Below are 20,218 nucleotides of genomic sequence, written 5' to 3'. Positions count from 1 at the left end.
CAAAATGAAAATAAAGGTTTGCTTCCTTACCTGGCCTGTCATTTTATTTTCAGTACCTGTTTCATTTCTACCTATAATGGAGTGATAGTCTAAGGTGTGTGCTATATACCTATAGACAGAAGCCATCATAAGATAGGCACATGTGCAGGACTAAAGAATAAAGCCAAAGATGCTGTCATATGAATTTCTTGCATAAAATATACATTTTAGAATTTCTAGGAAAAAATATTTGTGTATTTATCCTACAGATTGGTAAAGAATCTTAAAAATGTTGTTCTTATATATACACAATTTATTTCCTTTCCCTAGTTAGCTATCCTTATCCTCCTATCCTTTTTTTTAATCTTACTACTGTATTTATTTATATTTTATTCTCCTTATTAAAATTAGAAAGGAAGAATTAGAAGGCTGGACAAAGAAATATAGGGTCACTGGATATTTTATGTGGTACTTTTTTGCTAACAGCAATAGATACAGAATGGAAAACAACAAATTGTTGGTCCACATAGTTAATGTTGGAAGTGCATGATGTTCTTCATTTCTCCTTTTTTTTTTTTTTTTTTTTTTCTAGCAATGGCTCAGCAACATCAGAAGACCTTTTTTGGAAACTTGATGCACTGCAAATGTTTGTCTTTGATCTACACTGGCCAGAACAAGAATTTGCCCACCATTTAGAGCAAAGACTTAAACTAATGGCCAGTGATATGATAGAGGCCTGTGTCAAAAGGTAGACATGTATTTTCAAGTTGCTGCTTAATGTGCTAGCACCCAAGTATCTGTAATATGATTGTCATATGAAAGAATTCAACATATAATGCTATTTCCAAAATTTCATGGGCCTTAGTTTCCCTCACCTAAATTCTGGAAACCCATGTAATTGACTAAATTGACCTGACACTTTTTTTTTTTCAGGTCTCCCATCCATTGTCCTAATCAGTAGCACCCATAACATTTTTTGTTGTACTTATTATCTCTCTGGGAATACTGTACTTTAAATTCCCAAGGTAATATCTCGTGAGACATATGGAAAAGGTCTGTTGAGTTCTTAATACATTATGTACTGTGTCTGTGTACTGTGAAATGGCATGGCAAACTCAAAATATGATCAGCATTTTTTCTGGGATTGCTCAATGTTTTCAGGTATTCTCTGTCCACACCAGATGAATGTCATGTATCTACTTACATTCTTTAGCACTTAACCAGAAATAAGTCATTGGACTTTGGATTCTTCCAAATCTGCTTTCATTTTTTTTAGAAGTTTCTGCAAAATCAGCATTGCATTCTAATTGGGTAAATATTATTTTTTCCATTGCCCTTGTTTAGGATATGTTCAAGATATGTTCAAGAATCCTGTAGGGCAGCATATTGGAGTAACAGTCTAACACTGGTTGGAGCAATTGAATATTCCTGAATTCATTAAATCAAGAAAAATCTTGTCTTGTTTAATGGCTATGGATTAAATTAAGGACATGCCATGGATTAAATTATTTCATATTTTTAAATCATCTGTGATTCTGATGCCTCAAATCTGTGGATAGTCTTTGGATACTTTAGCAAAATCAAAATTTTCTATTATTCACTTTATTCCCCAAACCCACCTGCAACTTCAAGTGTTTAAAAAAGAATTTAAGTGACATAAAAGAATTACATGTTCTCTGTTTTACATCTTATAGTCCAGACTTGCACATTTTTTAATTTGGTGAGCCCTCACATAGAGGATTTATTATACTTGAAGGCAGAGAAGTAAATTATTTTTCTACTTGGAAATTAATTCAGGCAGTTAAGTGAATGTATGAGATTATTTCCCATTAAGTGGGATACACTAGATATAACAAAGAGCTTCATTTGAGTAGCAATATTGACCCAGTAAAGTTGACAGCCAAATACCACTTGGTAAAGCACATTTTAAAAGGTTGTTCTTACATGTAACATTGCAGTCTGACCTTTTATTTGAGACACCTGAAAAGCACATCCCACCTCCTCCACCAGGTCCCAAGCTCTGTCACACTGCTCCCTCCTTATTTGCATGTTTTAAATTATCATCTTATAGTGTTGATTTCACATTAACAAAATAGGTGGGACATATGTCAGAATTTCTTACTCTGAATTCATGTTTTAATAACTAGAACAAGAGCTGCATTTGAACTCAAGCTACAAAAGGCAAGCAAAACAACTGACTTGCGCATTCCAGCCTCTGTGTGCACAATGTTCAATGTATTAGTGGATGCCAAAAAACAAAGCACCAAACTCTGTGCCCTGGATGGAGGACAAGAGGTAAGCAGAGTGTGTGATTCACATGAGACTGCAGCACAGGGAGTCCTGGCAGGAGGGTCCTTGGCTCAGGTCACCTCCTCCTGCTTTATATAAATGTTGCCTAAAATTTTACAAGTGGCCATGGGATTTCAGATATGCAGTTTTAGGTGTTTTGTATTTACATAAACCTTGCTTTTTACAAGCAAATGAGAGAGCTAAAAAGCTACCTGCTTTGTTTAAACAAATGTAGACTATCCAGAATTTGCATCCATACAAGCAAGCCACAAAAAATAGCATATGAAACACTTTATTTACACAATAGTTTCCATTTTTTAAAGATCAAGTAGAAATCCACTTAAAAAGTAGGCCTAGTTCTTATGCACATATGTTCTATTTATTTTAGTTTGATTTATAATTTGTTTGGTTTTTAATTCACAAATACAATTTCATCTTATGCCATGATTTGTTTTGGTTGTGAGTGGTGATTGGGTTAAAATTATTTATTTTTTTTATATTTATATCTGTTTAAGTTGACATTTTGTTGCTTTTTTTTCCCCATTATAATTACTTTTTCATCATTTCTTTATTCTTCCCATATGTTCTCTTTCTTCATCATTTTTTTTCACCCATGGCATGATCCAGGTTGGTAGTCAATGGGTAAGTCTCTCTCACTTTTTTTTTTTAGGAAAAGCACATTCATTTTCATTTTAATTGTTATTTTTTTAGAATTGTAAATTTTTATGTTTATATTTTAAAATTAAAATAATATAATTAATTACATTTTCAGGGTTTTTACTTCTGTGTGTGTATACAAGGTTAACAGCTTACTGTAACCTAGAAATAGCCCAAAGACAAATTAAAATATATGTAAATACTTAACACCTTAAATAATACCAAGGAAAATGTTTCTTGCCTATTAGGGCTGCAGAATCTAAAAATTACCCTTAGATTTTTTAAAGATAAAATATTTAAAGCAAAATGAACTTGCCTTTCTTTCAATGAAAATCTAAATAAATTTAGATGCAGAGTGACTATTAACAGTTTCATGCATATATTTACAGTATATATTTTCATATATAACAGAAGAATTTACAGTTTGTAACTTTATATGATATATAGCATATTTCAGGAGAACCCCTAAATACTACTATCAGGAAGATACACCCAAAGTTGTTTCATTACTGCTGAACCCAATTGTGGATGTCAGGTTCAAGTCCACGAGTAACAACTCACTCTCAAACTCAATAAGAAATACAGGCACACAGGTGACAAGCACTGTTCTCTGGTTAAATGATTCTTATAATCAACAAAGGTAGTGGAGAGACTTTTGCCCTTGATGAAAGGTCTTCTGCAAGTATCACCCAGGTTCTTATTTCCACACACACTACATGGTTTCAAAACCTTCATGCATACTGAATTGATTAAATTACATTATTTGTTTTGTTGTTGTTGTTGTTGTTAGTCAAGATGTTTTAATGTCCTATGAACAGGTTAAATCTTATAAGTCTTACAGCTGACACCTGGATGTCAAAGGCAGGGCCATCTTTACTAAGCTGACAGTTTTCATCCAAGAAAAATGTGTTAGCTAATTGTGAAAGTAGATAAGAAAGCACACTATCTGTAAGTTTCATACTTACTAACTCCGATATTGACATTAGCTATTTGCCCATAGTTTATATTTGCGTGTACATACTCATAGTTCATTCTTTGAGCAATTCGGTAATGAAAATGGATTTCTAATACCATTTTGTACAGCCTTATGAATATAAGTGACTGGCACACAAGTGTTGTAGAATGTTTAGTAATTATCATTCTCTGATCATTTACAAACGATTTATTATCTCTAATTATCTGAATGAGTAGGCAGCTGGCTTAGATACCTATGGCGCTAATCACCCTTCATGTTTTTCAGTACCTAAATGTGAGCTTTTGTCTACCTGAGTATATTGTCTTAAGTCTCTTCATAAGCCCATTCTTTTCTCATCCTGATTATAGAATCATCTTGCTTCTTCCCATGAACACTGGGTTTATTCATTGGTTCTTATTTCCATACACACTACAGTACCCGGTACATAATAGGCACTTAGTAAATATTTATTGAATGTATGAACAGACTGCATTGTTGTCACTGCTTTGAAAATCCACCCCTGTAAGAAACAACTCACTCTCAAACTTAATAAGAAAAACAGGCACACACGTGACAAGCACTGTTCTCTGGTCAAATGATTCTTTACATTAATAGGTGGATGGTTTTGAGGAGTAATCTACTGTTTATTATGTCTGCACCTGTACCTTCTCACCAGAGACAATTAGTTCCCCACAACTTTCACACAATTAATATAGTTCAAAATGTGCAGGTGTAAAACCCATTAGCAACCCTGAAAAGTGGTAAACAAGAATTTCAGTGCAAAAAAAAAAATGAAAAAAGGATTATATAATTTATTTTTTTTTTATCTTCAGTAAATATACTCACCTAATTGCACAGGCTTTTCCTCTCTATATGTGCTAAGTTTTGAAATCTTGGCACTAGATACTTAGCCAATTTGGGACCTGGTAAAAATATATACTACATAGTTGAACCTAGCAGAGATCATTTCTAAATTAAAAAGAAATTACCTCTCTGAAGTATCTAGTAAATTTGTTCTATTGCCATTGCTGACGTGAAAGCCTTCCCTACACCTTGTCACAATGCAGCCCCTTCTCTGCTCCTAAATTACAATTCTGTTTCCTTACATGCCATGTGAGGATGCAAACATGCTCTGCCAGACTCAGAACAGGGTTTAATGGAGTGATTAGTGAGTGAATGATCTGCTCATGTGACAGCTGTGGGTAATGAGTCAGCAGTCTCAGGCCAATCCCTCAGGGACAGATGTTGAGATCACAAACCACCACCGTGTTTAGAATCCTTGTTATCCATAGCTGCAGAGAAGCAGATGACTGCATGGGCTTCAGGCATTCACCTGCTCTCCGAGTCACTTCATCCCATGGTGCAGTTGGCTGAGGATAAGAATGAGAACACATTCATGAGGCAATTCAGGGGAACAGGGGGAATCCCTGCTTTTACAGTGTTTGTTCTCAAGTAAATACTTCCATTTCTAGAACTAACAATTCAGGGCTTTCAAAAATGCTTCCCAAGAGAAGAACCAAAATCTTTTTGTAAGAAGGCTGGGTTCCACTGGCATTAATTAGTTTCATTCCTTGAGTGTTTGTATGACAACAATCAGGAGAAGCAATGATATTCACCTGAGTATGGGGTGGGAGGGGGCAGTCAGGATTTCAGATGCATCTGGACTTCATTAAGTGAGGAATCCTTCTTGGTTATTTTAATATAATTCAGAGTCATTCGCTAAAGAAGTAGAGTTGTAACAGTTTATTTTTGAAGGTGGATGTGGAGAGAGTTAGTTTAAGAATGAGTTGGAGTCTACCAAAGCTATGATAGGTAGAATTGGCAATCCAATTTGGAATATTCTAAGAATTTTATAGGTTTTTATTGCTGGGGACAAAACCTGCCAAATTTTTATTGATCATTACTATGTGTTCATATAAATGAAAAAAATCTGTCAGTTTTAGTTTAGGCAATATAAGTATCTTTGCTGATAAATTCTGGTTTTTGTTATTTGTAATATCTTGTCTCTGAAAGCTATCCAGCTCTTCTGATGAACAATTTTCTAACTTACTTTTTTTTTTTTAACTACATATGACATCCATGGCTGTTATCTTTGCAGAATACACAAATATACAATAGGACTAAGTAGGCCCTATCCTGACCCATGCCCCTGGCCACCTCCATCAACTGTGCAGATAGAGTATATTCTGGAAGTTCCCAACAGTTTTAATATTAGTAAAGTCAGATCTAAACAGATAAATTTACAATAGCAGAACCCCATATTATAAAAACCTATCAAACCTCATTTTATGTGGGTTTACCCTTTGGGTAATATATTTAATATCTGTATTTCCTTGTTCTTTCTTTTTCCTTTTGTATTAGTGTGTGTTTATTCTCATTCTTCCCATGTGTCCTCCTCCTTCCTCCCTCCCCCTTTCTTTTTTTTATATTAATATATTATTTTATTTTTACTTTGAAACATATTGCCAACAGACTCTACAATCTAGAAAGCAGACAATACTTAAAGTCAATTCTCAACAACAGCTTATTTCAATGCTATGTTTATGTAAAGAGAAGTGTGAAAATATTAGCTCAATCTCTGAGGGTCTAAGTCATTTACCTTCTAATTCTGTACTCAACTCACCTTAGATATCTTTTGCCTATTTAAATACCTGTGAAAAAACTGAGAATCATTTATACTCAAGTCTTTGTTGAAACTTGAGGATCATATATGATTAGAACCTTGGCAGAACTATTAAAAGAGATTTTTCAAATTAGGGCTGTAGATACTAAACCCTCCCTCCATCTTTCTGTTTATGGCTAGATCAGATAGCCAAGAAAGCAACAACCCAAGAATATATATTATTGGAGAATTTCCTGGCTCCTAGGGGCCATTGACTTTCCCTACTTTTCAACAGAATGGGTATAAATTAATTCTTTAGTAACTTATCACTTGATTTTAAGAATTGCCAGAATTAATCCAACCAAAATTTAACATGTGGAAGCACTGTTAGTTTATATCAATAGCTTGATATTTTATTACTTTTGAGTTAAAAATTTAAAAAGCACAAGTCAAGCTGACATTGAGGCCAAGCCTATTTAAGAACCCATTTGGAGATCTGAGAGTCTCAATCCCTTTGTTTGGGGGCCAATTTCCATGTCAGAGGGAAGTGAGGAGCTTGAAGACCATCTCCTGGGTCCCTTTCCTATCCTACCCCAAAGAGGAGCCTGGGCTGGTATTTCATTTCCTCTTGGTACACAGACAAACCAGATCTGTAGCCAGAAGGATAAGAAAGGAGAGTTGACAGAGCTCATTTACATAAGCTCCTTGCCACCCAGTCTGCTGTACAGATTCAGCTGGAGCTGGAGGCCCTTTATGCAAGTGTGACTGTCGGAGCTTATCCTACCAATCATTCTAGACACTGGCGTTGTTCAGCTGGTGTCAGATGTGTTCCCGTGATATATCCTGCGTGACTCAGAACATTATGGATAACTGAGGCCAGAGCAGAACTTAACTTCTAGTCAGCTTGCTGAGGCTTTTTCTTCTTCCTTTTTCTTTATACTGTCTGCTTTTCAAGCTTTTCCAAAAGCCAAAGCACTACTGCAACAGAAATTCTCCTTCTGTTTCTATTCCATTTGTCCTCTGGGAAGCATGTATGTGGGCACCTGTGAGGCTTTAGGTGAGCAAGACAAGCATCACTGGAACAATGATGGAAAAGTTCCATGTCCATATATGTAGCTGATTTCAGACCACTGTCATTATACATGCACACTCATGCTCAGAAAAAAAGAAAATAATTTAGTAGCTCCAAAATTATGCTTCCTATTTATGCAGGTGGATGATGACCACTTAGAACTGCCAGAGCCCTTGAGCAAGCAGGGATCAGTCCTAAGTATTCCAAAGCAGGCCTAAGTTGATGTTTTGTTCTGTGTGGAAACTTTGAGACATGTTTTCAGAAGAAAAAAAAATAGCTTTCAAAAACTTACATCTTAGGAAGCCATTCAACCAGCAGCTGTTAAGTTGGTCTAATGTTTATACTGACCTGAGTACTTTTACTCCATGCATTATGTTAGCTGTTCCAAGAAGCCTTGAACCATCAAGATAGGGTTAGTCTTTACAAGTCACATTTTCTGTGAAGTGGCTATTGGGGACAATCTGCTGTCAGATAATGCTTCCAAAGGAAGAATTACTGTTTAAATGGATGTGCCTTCGCATGCCGTGGAAGCCCAAGTTCCTGCCAATTTAAGAAGGTAGCCCACTACTATTCTCTAAAGAAAAAAAAAGTCTTTCAGGTTTATTTAAAATACACCTTTTTTTTTTTTTTTTGTATTTATTCCAAGGCATCTTTTTCATGAGGAAGCTGCAATAAAACTATGGGGAGTGAGTGCCTGTTTCATTCCACCTTTTATGGCCTATTAATTTGTTACCATCTATTCACCTTTGTTGATGAAATTTTAAGTTTGCCCTTGCTTGAGCATATTGTAAGAATTGTATAAACTGCTGCTCCCCGGCTGACAAAAAGGTCCTTTTAGAGAGAACAATTGGGAGCTCATTTTATTTCTAGAGCACATTTAAAATAACTTATGAATGAGAGTTGTCAGACATGAAATGCTGTATTAATTAAATCTTTAGAAAAAGATTTTTTTTTTTTTTTTTTTGCTTCTCTAGCTAAACCAACCATTTAGAAAAATACACAGCCAGGCCACCTTAATTATGGAGGAGGAGACAAAAAGTATCCTTCACATTCCTACGCCTGAATAAGAATAAGAACTCAATTCATCTAAATAATAACCCCATTAGCTGCTTAACTCAACAGTGCACATGGGAAAATTTTCAAACTGCAATGTAAAAAAAAGTGTTGATTGGGCGGATCGTTTTCAAGGTTTTGTTCTTTTAATGTACAAAATGATCATTTTAAGTAAGTCTAATATGTCATAACTAGTAGCTTTAGAGCACTTATGAGTTATGATAGAAGTTTTGTGTCCATATCAACTAATGTATATTTTGTCTTTCAATATCCAGCAACAGTACCATTCAAAAATAGATGATTTGATTGACAACACTGTAAAAGAAATCATTTCACTGCTAGTTTCAAAGGTAATGTATTATTTCTTCACCTTTTAAAATCAAATTTTAAAATAATCTTCAACTGATAATTTCAGAAATATCTGATATTTCTAAGTATCTAATTATCCAACTGGGTAACTGTAGTTTGAAAATTACATGCTACAGAAATTGTAATTTTAAGAAAAGTTGTAAACAATGAACAAGGCCTAGGGTTCAATCTCTAGCAAAAAGAGTGTGCGTGAAAGAGAGGAGAGAAAAATTATGAACAAAAAAAAAAAGATTTTGAGCAGTTCATCAAGAACTTCTGATATTTTTGTTCATAATGAATTTTTACTTTTTTGGCAAAAGTGTTATTCTTTTAAAAATAACTTCTTTCCCCAGTAATACCACTTACCATTTGTCTTAATTCCTGAGCGGATTAAATAATCCTCAGGCCTCCTAGTTGGCCCATTTGTTGTGAGGATAACATCAAGTCAGACTCAGAGACAGACAGGCAAAGCTGGAAGGATAGTGTCTGGTTCTTCAATCCAAAGACTTCCTGTTTGATACTTTAAAATTCTTTGACAAAAACTATGTCCTTTAACCATATATGTAGAGATGAAGTATAAATGGGTATGCCAGTTAGTGGTTAAAGGAATTAGAATCCCTCTAAGATGTAGCAGACTGCTATGGGTGTCATTTTAGATGGAGGGATGGGAGGGAGGGGGGGAGAACCTGAGAACACCAGGAACTTAAAGAGGGTGAGGAGTTATTGGTTAATGGTACAAGTTCACAGCCAGATAGGAATAACATAAAAGACGAATAAATAGAAAAGGACAAGTCAGGTTATCTCTGTTTGCAGATGATGTGAATACATGCATAGGAAAACCTAAGGATTCTACTAAAAGACTATTTGAACTGACATATAAATTTAGGAAATAGCAGATATAAAATCAATATACAAAAATCAAGAGCTTTTCTGTATACCACTAGTGAATTTACTAATAAAGAAATCGTGCGGCCCGGGTTCGATCCTCAGCACCACATACAAACAAAGATGTTGTGTCCGCCGAGAACTAGAAAATAAATGTTGGAAAATTCTCTCTCTCTCTCTCTCTCTCTCTCTCTCTCTCTCTCTCTCTCTCTCTCCCCCTCCCTCCCTCTCTCTCTCCCTCCCTCCCCCCCCACCCCCTCTCTCACTCTCTCTTTAAAAAAAAAAAAAAAAAAGAAATCAGGAAAGTCTTTGTCAAAGAACCTCAAATAGGCTTCATCAAACAATTGCAAGAATGTATAAGAAGCAAAGGGAAAACACCTTCAGTTTAATATATAAAAGATATAGTTTCTAGAAAACAAAAAACAGATGTCCCATTAGCATGAAAAATGTTAAGCCTCTCAAATAGTTTAAGAATGTAAATTAAAATGACAATAATATGATATTTTCTCATACATTAGTATAGTTTTATTAAGCTGATACTTAGTATTTAAAAATGTAAGGTGAGACACTTAACATCTCCTGCATACAAGATGCTAGATTGTTGTAACCTTCCTGGAAGATAGTTTGGAAATATCAAATACATTAATATGCTTTCACCTTCTAATAGTGTTCCTACTAGACAGAAACAAAATATGTAAGTTAATATTTGTCATGCTAGCTACTTAAAATTTGGAAACATTTTAATCTCTTAAGGGAAATGACAAAGTACATTATGGAACTTCTGTGTTAAGAAACTATGCCTTCAGACACTATCACTGATGAAGAGAAGGTTTTATAATGTAGTAGTTGTTAGAGAAATGCTGAATACTTAAAAGCATAAATATGACTTGAATTTTTTCATTGCATAGAAAAAAAGACTATTAGGATTAGCAGCCACAATGTTAACACAGCTTTTCTCTGGGTGGTGGGATTCTAGTTGGGTTTTGTTTTTTTCCTTTGTGTGTGTGGCTTTTTTTTTTTCCATGTGTGTGTGTGTGTGTGTGTGTGTGTGTGTGTGTGTGTGTGTGTTTTCCAGTTTCTCTGGTAGCAGGTCTTAAAGTGGAAAACAACCATGAGGAAAGATGACTTTAGAATAGTACCATGTCACCAAATACCTACACTTTCACATTCATCACACATTCACCATCCAGTGGAAAGGAATTAAAGGAAAACTACCCTGTAGGTAGGTGGAGAGGTGGATCAACAGAAAATCAGAATTCTACCCTATAAGGAGTCCAGTGCAGCAGCCTGCAACCCTGCATAGTTGACCCACTAGAGTGAAGTAAAGCTAAGCTTGCCCCTTCCTGACACATCCAGGACAATTTCATTCAGATATAATCTATCCATCAGCACAGTCCTCCTAGAAAGTTGCCTTTTAAAGGGTTTGCAATCTTAACAACAGTGATTTAAATGCATGCTAGCTTGTAGATGATTTCAGCTTAGTTAGGCAGCATAGAAAAAGTCCAACTAGTTGTTTTTGGTTTTGTTGCTGGGGGAAGCGAGAAGGTTGGTTGCAGAGAAAGCAGACAGGGTTGCACCTCATCTCTACATTCAATTCTGGGAAATTGAGAAATTTAAATGTTTCTATATCAAATGCATCTGTTAACAGAAAAAAAATGGTATATTTTAATTAAGTAAGAAAAAGATATTATAAGAGTCAGCACTATCCAATAAAAAACTTCTCATGGTCCAGTACAGCAGGTTCTAATCACACATGTCTATGGAGCACTTGCAGTGTGGCTAGTGTAACTTTTAATTTAATTTCAGTTAAAATAGCCTCATGTATTTAGTGGATAATATATTTGGGAATCGGGTCAAAATTATAGTTTTCTCTATGAATTATTTATCTGTCAAACAGTATTTATTAATTATCTTTAATTCCTTAGTTGAAAAGTATAAATTAACTTGGTAAGTTGACTCAAACTAGCTTCCATAACAGGTGAAAATAGTTTTTTTCATGAATCCAAAATATTATGCATATTTTTAAATCATCTTATTAAGATATGATTGGCATACAGAAATGTGTACATATATACATGATGAGTTTGGAGATAAGTATACTATCATGAAAGCATCACTACAACCTATGCCATAAAGCTATGCATCACCTTCAAAAATTTCTTCTAGCCTTCTTAATTCATTATTTGGGTGGTAGGGGATAACAGTACTCAACATGAGCTCTATCCTCTTAGCAAATAGTATTGCTAACTATAACTATGCTGTACAGTAGATCTCCAGGATGCATTCATCTTTCATAACTGAAACTTTACCCTTTGACAAATGCTGCTCCATCTCACATCCCTGTAGACCCTGGCTGCTATCATTCTATTCTCTGCTTCCATGAGTTTTAACTATTTTAGATTCTTCATATAACTGATGTCAAGTAGTATTTGTCCTTCTATGCCTGACTTATTTCACTTAACATTGTACTCTAGATTCATCTCTGTTGTCTCAAAAAGATTTTCGTCTTATAAAGCTAAATAATATTACATATTATGTGTATATCACATTTTTACTTTCTATTTATCTGTCACTGGGCATTTAAGTTGCTTCCGAGTCTTGGCAATTGAGAATAATACTTCGGTGAACATAGGGGTATAGATATCTCTTTGAGATCCTCATTTCAGTTCCTTTGGATATATACCCATTAGTGGGATTGCTAATTCATATGGTGATTCTATTCATTCTTTTTAATTGTTTTAGGGATTTTCCATACTGTTTTCCATAATGACTACACCAATTTACATTCCCATCAACAATGTTAAATTATTCTTTCATCTCTACATCCTCAACAATTCTTGTTGTCTTTTCATATTTTTTCAGTTTCTGTTTTGTTTTATTGTTCTAGGAATTGAACCCAGGGTCTTCTACATACTAAACACGTGTTCTAACACTGAGCTACATCCCCAACCCCTGGATCTAGCCACTCTGTGGATTCAGCCACTCTGATTTACATTCAATGTAATTCTTGCTAAGTTAAGAATTACGTTTTGCCATTATGTATTGCAAGACATTCCTATTGTCAGCTTGTTCATTGTTTTCAGAGTGTTATGTAGTTCTTTTCCTCTTCTCTTCCTCTCAGTTGTCTTCCTTTGTGATTTGAAGATTGATTGTGGCGATGTATTTGATACATTTGTCTATCTTTTTTCCTATTCTTTAAAGTTTCCCCCCCCCCTTGGTTACCATGAGACTTACTTAAAACTTCATATAGTTATAACAGACTGTTTCAAGCTAATAATAACATCAGTTACAAACAAAATCTTTGTACTCTTATTACACACACACACACATACACATACACAATTATGTCATTGTTGCTTTGTTTCTAATATCGTGTATCCATTAACAAATTTTTGTAGTTATACTTTTAACTTTTATGTTAGGGTTAAAAGTGATTTTACATACCATCATTACATACCATCATTTTACATACCATCATATCTACCTTTATCAATGAGATATATACTTCCATATGCTTTATTTTGTTGCTTAGCATCCATTCATTTTAACTCAAAAGAACTTCCTTCAGCATTTCTTATAAGCCATGTTGAATAGTGACAAACCTCCTGACTTTAATCTGGTAAAGCCCTCCCTCTCCTTCATTTTTTAAGAACAGTTTTTCTAGATACAGTATTCTTGATTGGCAGTTTTTTATTTCACAATTTAAGTATGCCATCCCATTCCCTCCTATCCTCAAAGGCATCTCCTAAGAAATTTGTTGATTATCTTATAAGTAATTTATTAACTTGCACATAACAAGTTGCTTTTCTCTTTTTGCTTTAAAAATACTTTCATTGTCATTTTTTTTTCCCAGTGATGAGGATCAACTCCAGACCATGGCATATGTTGGACAAGTCCCTAACATTGGTATTTGATAACTTCATATATTTCTTTTGATTTAACCAATTAAGAGTTCTTTGGACTTCATGAATCTGGATGTCCATGTTCCTCTCCATATTTGGGGAGTTTCTGACTATTATTTCTTTATGTTAGCTTTTACCTTTTTCTCTTTTTCTTCTCCTTCTGGGGATACCTATTTTAATATGTGTATTTGTTTCCTGAATGATGTGCCATAAGTCCTTTGGATTGTCTTTATCCTTTTTTACTCTTGTTTCTTCTTGTTCTTCTGACTTGATAATTTCAACTGGCGTGTCTTAGAGTTTTATGATTTTTTTTCCTACTTTATCAGGGTTGCTATAAAAGCACTCTATTGAATTTTTAAATTCAGTTTTGTGTTCTTCCACTTTAGAATTTCTCTTTTATTCCTTTTTATTGTTTCTATCTCCTTGTTAAACTTCTCATTTGTTCATGTATTATTTTCCTGATTCCATTAAATTTCTGCGTCCTCCTGTTGCTCACAGAGCTTCTTTAAGATAATTATTTTGTACTTTTTCTCAGGAAATTCATGGATCTACAGTTCTTTAGATGTAGTTACTGAAATTACTCTGGTTCCTTTGGTATTGTCATGCTTCCCAGATTATTCAGCATCCTTTAGGCCTTGTATTACAGTCTGTACATTTAAAGAAGTAGTCACTTCATCACTTTTTCTAGACTTTACAGTTTGGCTTTAGTAGGTCCAATCTGCGTGGCTAAAAATTCTATGTGGCTGGCTATGTGTGGCTGGCTGCCAAGTTCCATGTGCTGGGTAAATTGTGGGTTTCATTAAGAAAATATAAAACACTTTTAATATAATAATTTCTAAATTTTACAATGCCAAAAAATTACCTGTGAACTAGTGAAATGCAGATTTCCATGCCTTATTCTCCAGTTGTTCTGAGTCAGAAGTTTGGAAGAGGGAAAGAAATTTGCATATTTAGCTAGCCAAAATGGTGATTTTGATGGACCTGTTCTGAATCACACTTTGAGAAACACTACTCTGATGAATCTCTTTCTAGATTGACATGCAAATGGCTTTTGAGGTATAATATATTCAGAAACAAAATAGCCTATAAGATAGGGTGTTCACATTTGTTTCCACTAAAAAGTAATTTTTTAAAAAGAGTTATGAAGTACCTACTATGAAATAGCCATTGCTTATGTATGATTTCATTTAGACCTTTTTTTTTTTTTTTTTTTTTTTTTTGGTGCATGGGGATTGAACCCAGGACCTGTACATGTGAGGCAAGCACTCTACCAACTGAGCTATATCCCCATAGACCTATTAATAGCTATGAAATGGGCCATCTTATTTCATTTCATAGATTGAACATAATTCTAAAATTAGTTTAGTAAACTGACCTAAAAAGTGAGAGAGTGAGTAACCAAACTTCTGAACTTCAGACTCCTAGGCTAGTGCACTTACCACTTCTAAATCTCCAGGAAAACAGTAAAGAGAAATAAGTCTGTGAAAAATAAAATATGAAATTTCTACATTACATTACATTACATTACCCCATCAAGTCCTGAGTCCTATCCTAGACATGGTTATCATACTACTTAACTACTTAACTCTATCTGGAATAGTTTAATAATAGTGAATTTCTAGTATTGTATCTCAAATATTTCTTCCTATATTTTAATTCTCTCTGATACTGATAAATACAAATGATACATTTGAATAAATAGGAAGCTACACTTACTTCTTTTTGCTTCCCCTCTTCAATTTCACTTTCATATACCTTTTTATCCCATGTCTTTTCAAACAGTATGGGGATGATCTAGGGCTCTCAAGTCACACATAGCTCTCATAGTATGTGTCCTTACTGAGAATATACTTTATGGTCCACAAAGATTTTGGACTCCTAGCTGCATTATTCTCTCTGTGGGTCTACCAACTAGATGCTGTGATTGCTTGGGATTCCATCATTAGTCCTTTTTTGAACTCATTCTACAAATACCTATGTCTTTCACTCTACTGGCTTTAACCATATGCTGGTGATTCTAGACCATATACATATGCGTGTGGAATCATGATTTAAAGCCCAGCTTCAGACTGAGTTTGAATTCAGGCCACTGATTGTCTGGTCCTTGGACAAGTTTCTTAATCAAGTTTTTGTGGTTTAATTTCCTCACCCATAAGGTAGGAGTATGTTAGTATACAGTGGTAGTGTTAATTGAAATATATAGCATTTCTTATTATAAAGAATAGAGTACTTATTAGTATGAAGGTGTGTTTGTTAGTGTTAGTGAATATTGAGTTAATACAGAGACTCTTAGAACAGTGGCTCACACATTGTAAGTAGTTATAGTTAATGTTATTGTTGCTCTTATTGTTATTAGTTATAAATTGTCTTTCCAGTGGCCTCCTGTATATCTCTAAAAGCTCAATGTCTGTTCAAACACTCACACCACCTGCACCACAAGTGTTTCTTAGGCTGCATTTGCTGTCTTCATTGGTAGTACTAATCACCCCATTGTTAAACCTCTTCCTGCTAGGATCCTTGTCTTCCTAGACCCCTCTCATAGCAGGACATGGGGCCTAAACAGTCTCCTAACCAGCTCCTTGTCTGCTCCATTCCCTTCTCACTGACACTGCTAGCCTCTTCCAGTCCCTCGTCACTTCTTCATTGAAATTCTTGCCTCGCTGATTTCCACCATGTTCCCCTTCCCCTAAGTAGCTCTTCACCCTTTCTGAGTGCTTTTCTGAAATACGCATGTGATCACTTTTTGCCAATGTGTCATATTTTAGGTGTTCCTCCTTGCTTATACCATCATGTCCTAAATCATACGTGTAGGGCACCTTGCACTTGAGTTTTGTTAATGTCCCATGAGAAGAGGTTGCTGATCCATTTGAGGAACTCTGAGTTCATTAAGGTTCATGATGATGCAGTGTTTGAGTGTGCAACATTTCTACCCTTAACCTGCACCAATCCTCTTTGCCATAGAATTCCCCAAAACATCTTACAGGATATTAATTTTCCTTTAAATAGAATTTGTGCAAAGCTGACCCACAAGACAAACTTTGTAGCATCACCTACAAGGTCCTTCACAGTCTAATTGCTCTTGCCCCTGCAACACTCTCATCCACATCTTCAGCTCTAGTATTTCCAGCATCCTACTGAATAAAAGGTACACAGACATCCATGTCTTTTCCCAAGCCCATCCCCTGCTTGGAGAGCTCTTTCTTCCTTTCCTTAACTGGAAAAGTCTTCTGTACTCTTTCTAGAACTTATTTCATTTCATAGGTAAATTTAGTTCCCCACCCAATCTCTTTCCTTTGGCATTTACCTTTTGATTATTTGTGTCTCTGAATCTCTTGAGAAAAGGAATCTTGTTCTCTCTTTGTACCCTCTTTCTCAGGTGCCAAACATTCAGTGAGTGTTTGTTGCATGAGGGGCATTAAAAGAAGATGAAAGCAAATATGAAAAATACTAAAGAAACTTGATGTGGCATCAATACTCAGGTTCTATTCTCTTTAACCCAGTGCATGTAGTAAAGGACTTTGCATGCTTGACATGGAATAAAGCACTTTGACACTTGAAAGAAAAACACTAACAATCATAAAATTATAACCAGATACATATTTCATGTGTCTCAAATGCCTAAGACAGGGTGTGTCATCTAGTTGGAATACAGCAAAAGTTTGCTGAAGCTGAAGCTGAGTTCCAAAGGATTAGTCAACCAGGAAAAGAGGAATAAAAGTAGCAATTAGGTGGGAGAAACCTCAGACATTAAGGCTTGGTGCAAAATGAAGCTGCAGAGGTGGGGAGAACCTTGTAGAATGTGTCAAAGAGCTTGAATTCTTTATCCTAAGAGCAGTGGAAAGGCACTGAAGGGCTGGGGAGGTGGAAAGTGGAGTAAGGAATTAATCAGCCTTAAATTAGAAGATTCATCTGACTACTCATACCAAACAGATTGGAAAAGGAATAGTCAGAGGTCTTCACTTTGGTTTCTGATAAATTAATCAAAGGAATTAAAGCTATAACATGGACAGGGTTTAGGAATGAGAAGAGAAAGGAAAACATTAACAATTAATCTTAGGTCTTTGGCTTGAAATGCAGGATGGATTCTAGTGTCATTTGCTGATGCAGGTGCCCTGGAAGAGAAACAGATTTGGAGGGAAAGACTATGATGTCCTTATTGGACATGTTGAGACTGAGCTGCCTTTGAGACATCAGAGGGAGGTGATGTCAAATAAGATATTGGTCTTGGAGTTCAGAGGAGTCATATGAGCTCAAAGTATCTATATAATTTTAAGATTTTGAAAGTTGAAATGATTCTGTGTCAGTCAGTAGCTATTATTCTCAAGCTAAGACGCTTAACTGGAGCACCACCCCGCCCAGAAGAAATGAAAAGTAACCGTAAAAGAAAATGGAAAAAAACAGAGTTACTTACCACCGAAAGGGTCTTAGACCATGTTTGCCAGGAAAAATAGGAGGAAGATAAAATCTTATCATGAAGGGGTACAGGAAGTGTTATATTTATTGCTATCTTATATTAAAATTAAATTGGCCAGAGTGTGGCATAGTCAGAAGAGCAAAATTCAACACCATTCAAAGTGAAGCTACTTTGACTGTGAAAGGAAAGGAGCCCTAAGAGCCCTGACTATCTGGCCTCCTCTCATCCAGCAGCCCACAACCCCCAGAGACCAGATGAGGAAATAGAGACCCAAGGTCTCAAGATAGATACCACAGAGCACCACGGATTTGACCTTGGTGTTACCAAGTAAGCTTTCCACAACTCTGTATAGAACTCAACAAGACCAGAGAGAGAAAGGGCAGAAGCTTCACCTCCAGTCGTGTCCTCATTGTCTCCTGTTTGTATTAGCCAGCCTTTGTGGCCTTCTTTTGATGCCTGTGTGTGACCAGCGTGGACAGGTAGCTGAACGCCAACTGTAAGGTAGGAAGATGAGAATGGAATTCATTGTGTGTAGTGATGAGGATCCTGGAAAAACACTGGAGGACTGAGAGTTAGAAATGGTCAGTGCAAATTATTAGCAGAGCCAAGACAAAACAAGACAATTCTCATAATGTATTCCTGTAATACAGAACTATCAATTTTGAACTTGAATGGTAAGATCACAATAATGATAAACTTCCTAAATCCTCATTTACTGCAAAAAAAAAAGGATTAGGAAGAAATAAACACTTTTCACTGAGCATATACATACAGGTACTTCAGATACTTTGAGATATATATATATATTCTTTCTCATAACGTAGAATATTTTCCCCCGAATTCCTCTTAAAAATAACACAGAGAACAAATTTGACCTGATTGCCCAGATGACTTAATGAAAATATCTTGCCAACTCAGCCTGGGTAAATTAATTTGATTAAATTTACTTGTTTAGGTCAAGGCTGCATATTCAGAAAACACCTGTTCAAATCCAAGTATGTGCTTAAAAGGAAAGATACACGCTATTCAGAGCCATTCATAGACAGGAAATAGAAAGTAAGATAGATCACTGCATTGGGGAAAACAGAGGGAAAGGAACAATGAGAGAAGACATTGTGGAGAATTTACCAACATCTGGACTAGGTGTGCTGTTTTAGAAATTAGAGATTTTTCAGAACAAGGTATGTTTTGAATAAATACATTCTGTCAAAAACTATCATTCATTCAGTCAGATGTATGTCACCTGGGAAGAACTTTTAGGAGTCAGTTGCCACAAAGCTTCAAAGAAGTGGATTCACAGTTGGCAAAAAAAAAAAAAAAAAAAAAGATGTGAAAGAACCTATTCATTAGCATTCTGGGTCTGGAGGTGTGGCTCAGTGGCAATACACCTGGCCAGCATAAATGAGGTCCTAGGTTCAATCCCCAGTATTTAAAAAAAAAAAAATCTTATTCATGAAAGAAATCCTGTTTACTTCCAGTCTGTGATATTCAGGATCCACGTGGAATTTTAATAATATTAGTTAGCCCTCATCTTAATAAACAAAATCAAAACATCTGCTAATAGGTATTGTCAATCTTATCCTCTCCCCCTGTCAAACAAATACCTAGTTTTTCATGATAGGTTGTATCATGGAAAACTGTCTTTTCTGTGAAAGTCTGTATAACTTCCAGTGCATTTATCCCTTGTTTACTTCATGAAATGTCATGGCTAAAATAGCAATAACTTGGTTTTAAACCCAGCAGTCTATAGCTGGACTTCTACCCATTGCTTCTTAGAATTTATCTTCTACCTTCCACCCAAATCTTATATTCTATTAAAATCATTCTTATGTCATCTTAAAATTCAACAAGAAATTTAAAACAACATGCCATGTGGCCCTCTTCATGATTCATTCTACCTACAGTCATTTTAAAGTGCTTTCATCTTTAATTTCCTTGAGAGTATGTATCATGAGGCAAAGTTGGTAATTGCCCAGACAGACTCTAGGTGTTAAATATTATTCAAACAAACCCAGTACATAGCATACACAATAAAGAGTAGGGAAACAAAGAGATTGCAATG

The 20,218-nt window shown here is 35.3% G+C and overlaps 1 protein-coding gene across 4 annotated transcripts in view; it reads left to right on the top strand.

Annotated features, from left to right (window-relative positions):
- Positions 1–20,218, top strand: part of Cadps2 (calcium dependent secretion activator 2) — a 512,216-nt gene that overhangs the window by 444,319 nt on the left and 47,679 nt on the right. For 2 of the 4 annotated variants that reach the window (XM_026388719.2, XM_026388721.2), the window contains 4 exons: positions 572–727; positions 2,127–2,274; positions 2,896–2,910; positions 8,883–8,957. In XM_026388719.2, coding sequence (XP_026244504.1) covers positions 572–727; positions 2,127–2,274; positions 2,896–2,910; positions 8,883–8,957 — 394 coding nt within the window. The remainder of the gene's footprint in view (positions 1–571; positions 728–2,126; positions 2,275–2,895; positions 2,911–8,882; positions 8,958–20,218) is intronic. The other 2 variants (XM_026388720.2, XM_026388718.2) reach the window with 1 other exon arrangement.

Source organism: Urocitellus parryii, chromosome 3 (assembly GCF_045843805.1).
Source record: "Urocitellus parryii isolate mUroPar1 chromosome 3, mUroPar1.hap1, whole genome shotgun sequence".
In the NCBI taxonomy this organism is placed as follows: Eukaryota; Metazoa; Chordata; class Mammalia; order Rodentia; family Sciuridae; genus Urocitellus; species Urocitellus parryii.
Note: the sequence above shows the minus strand (reverse complement) of the source record. Positions and strands in the feature narration are given on the sequence as shown.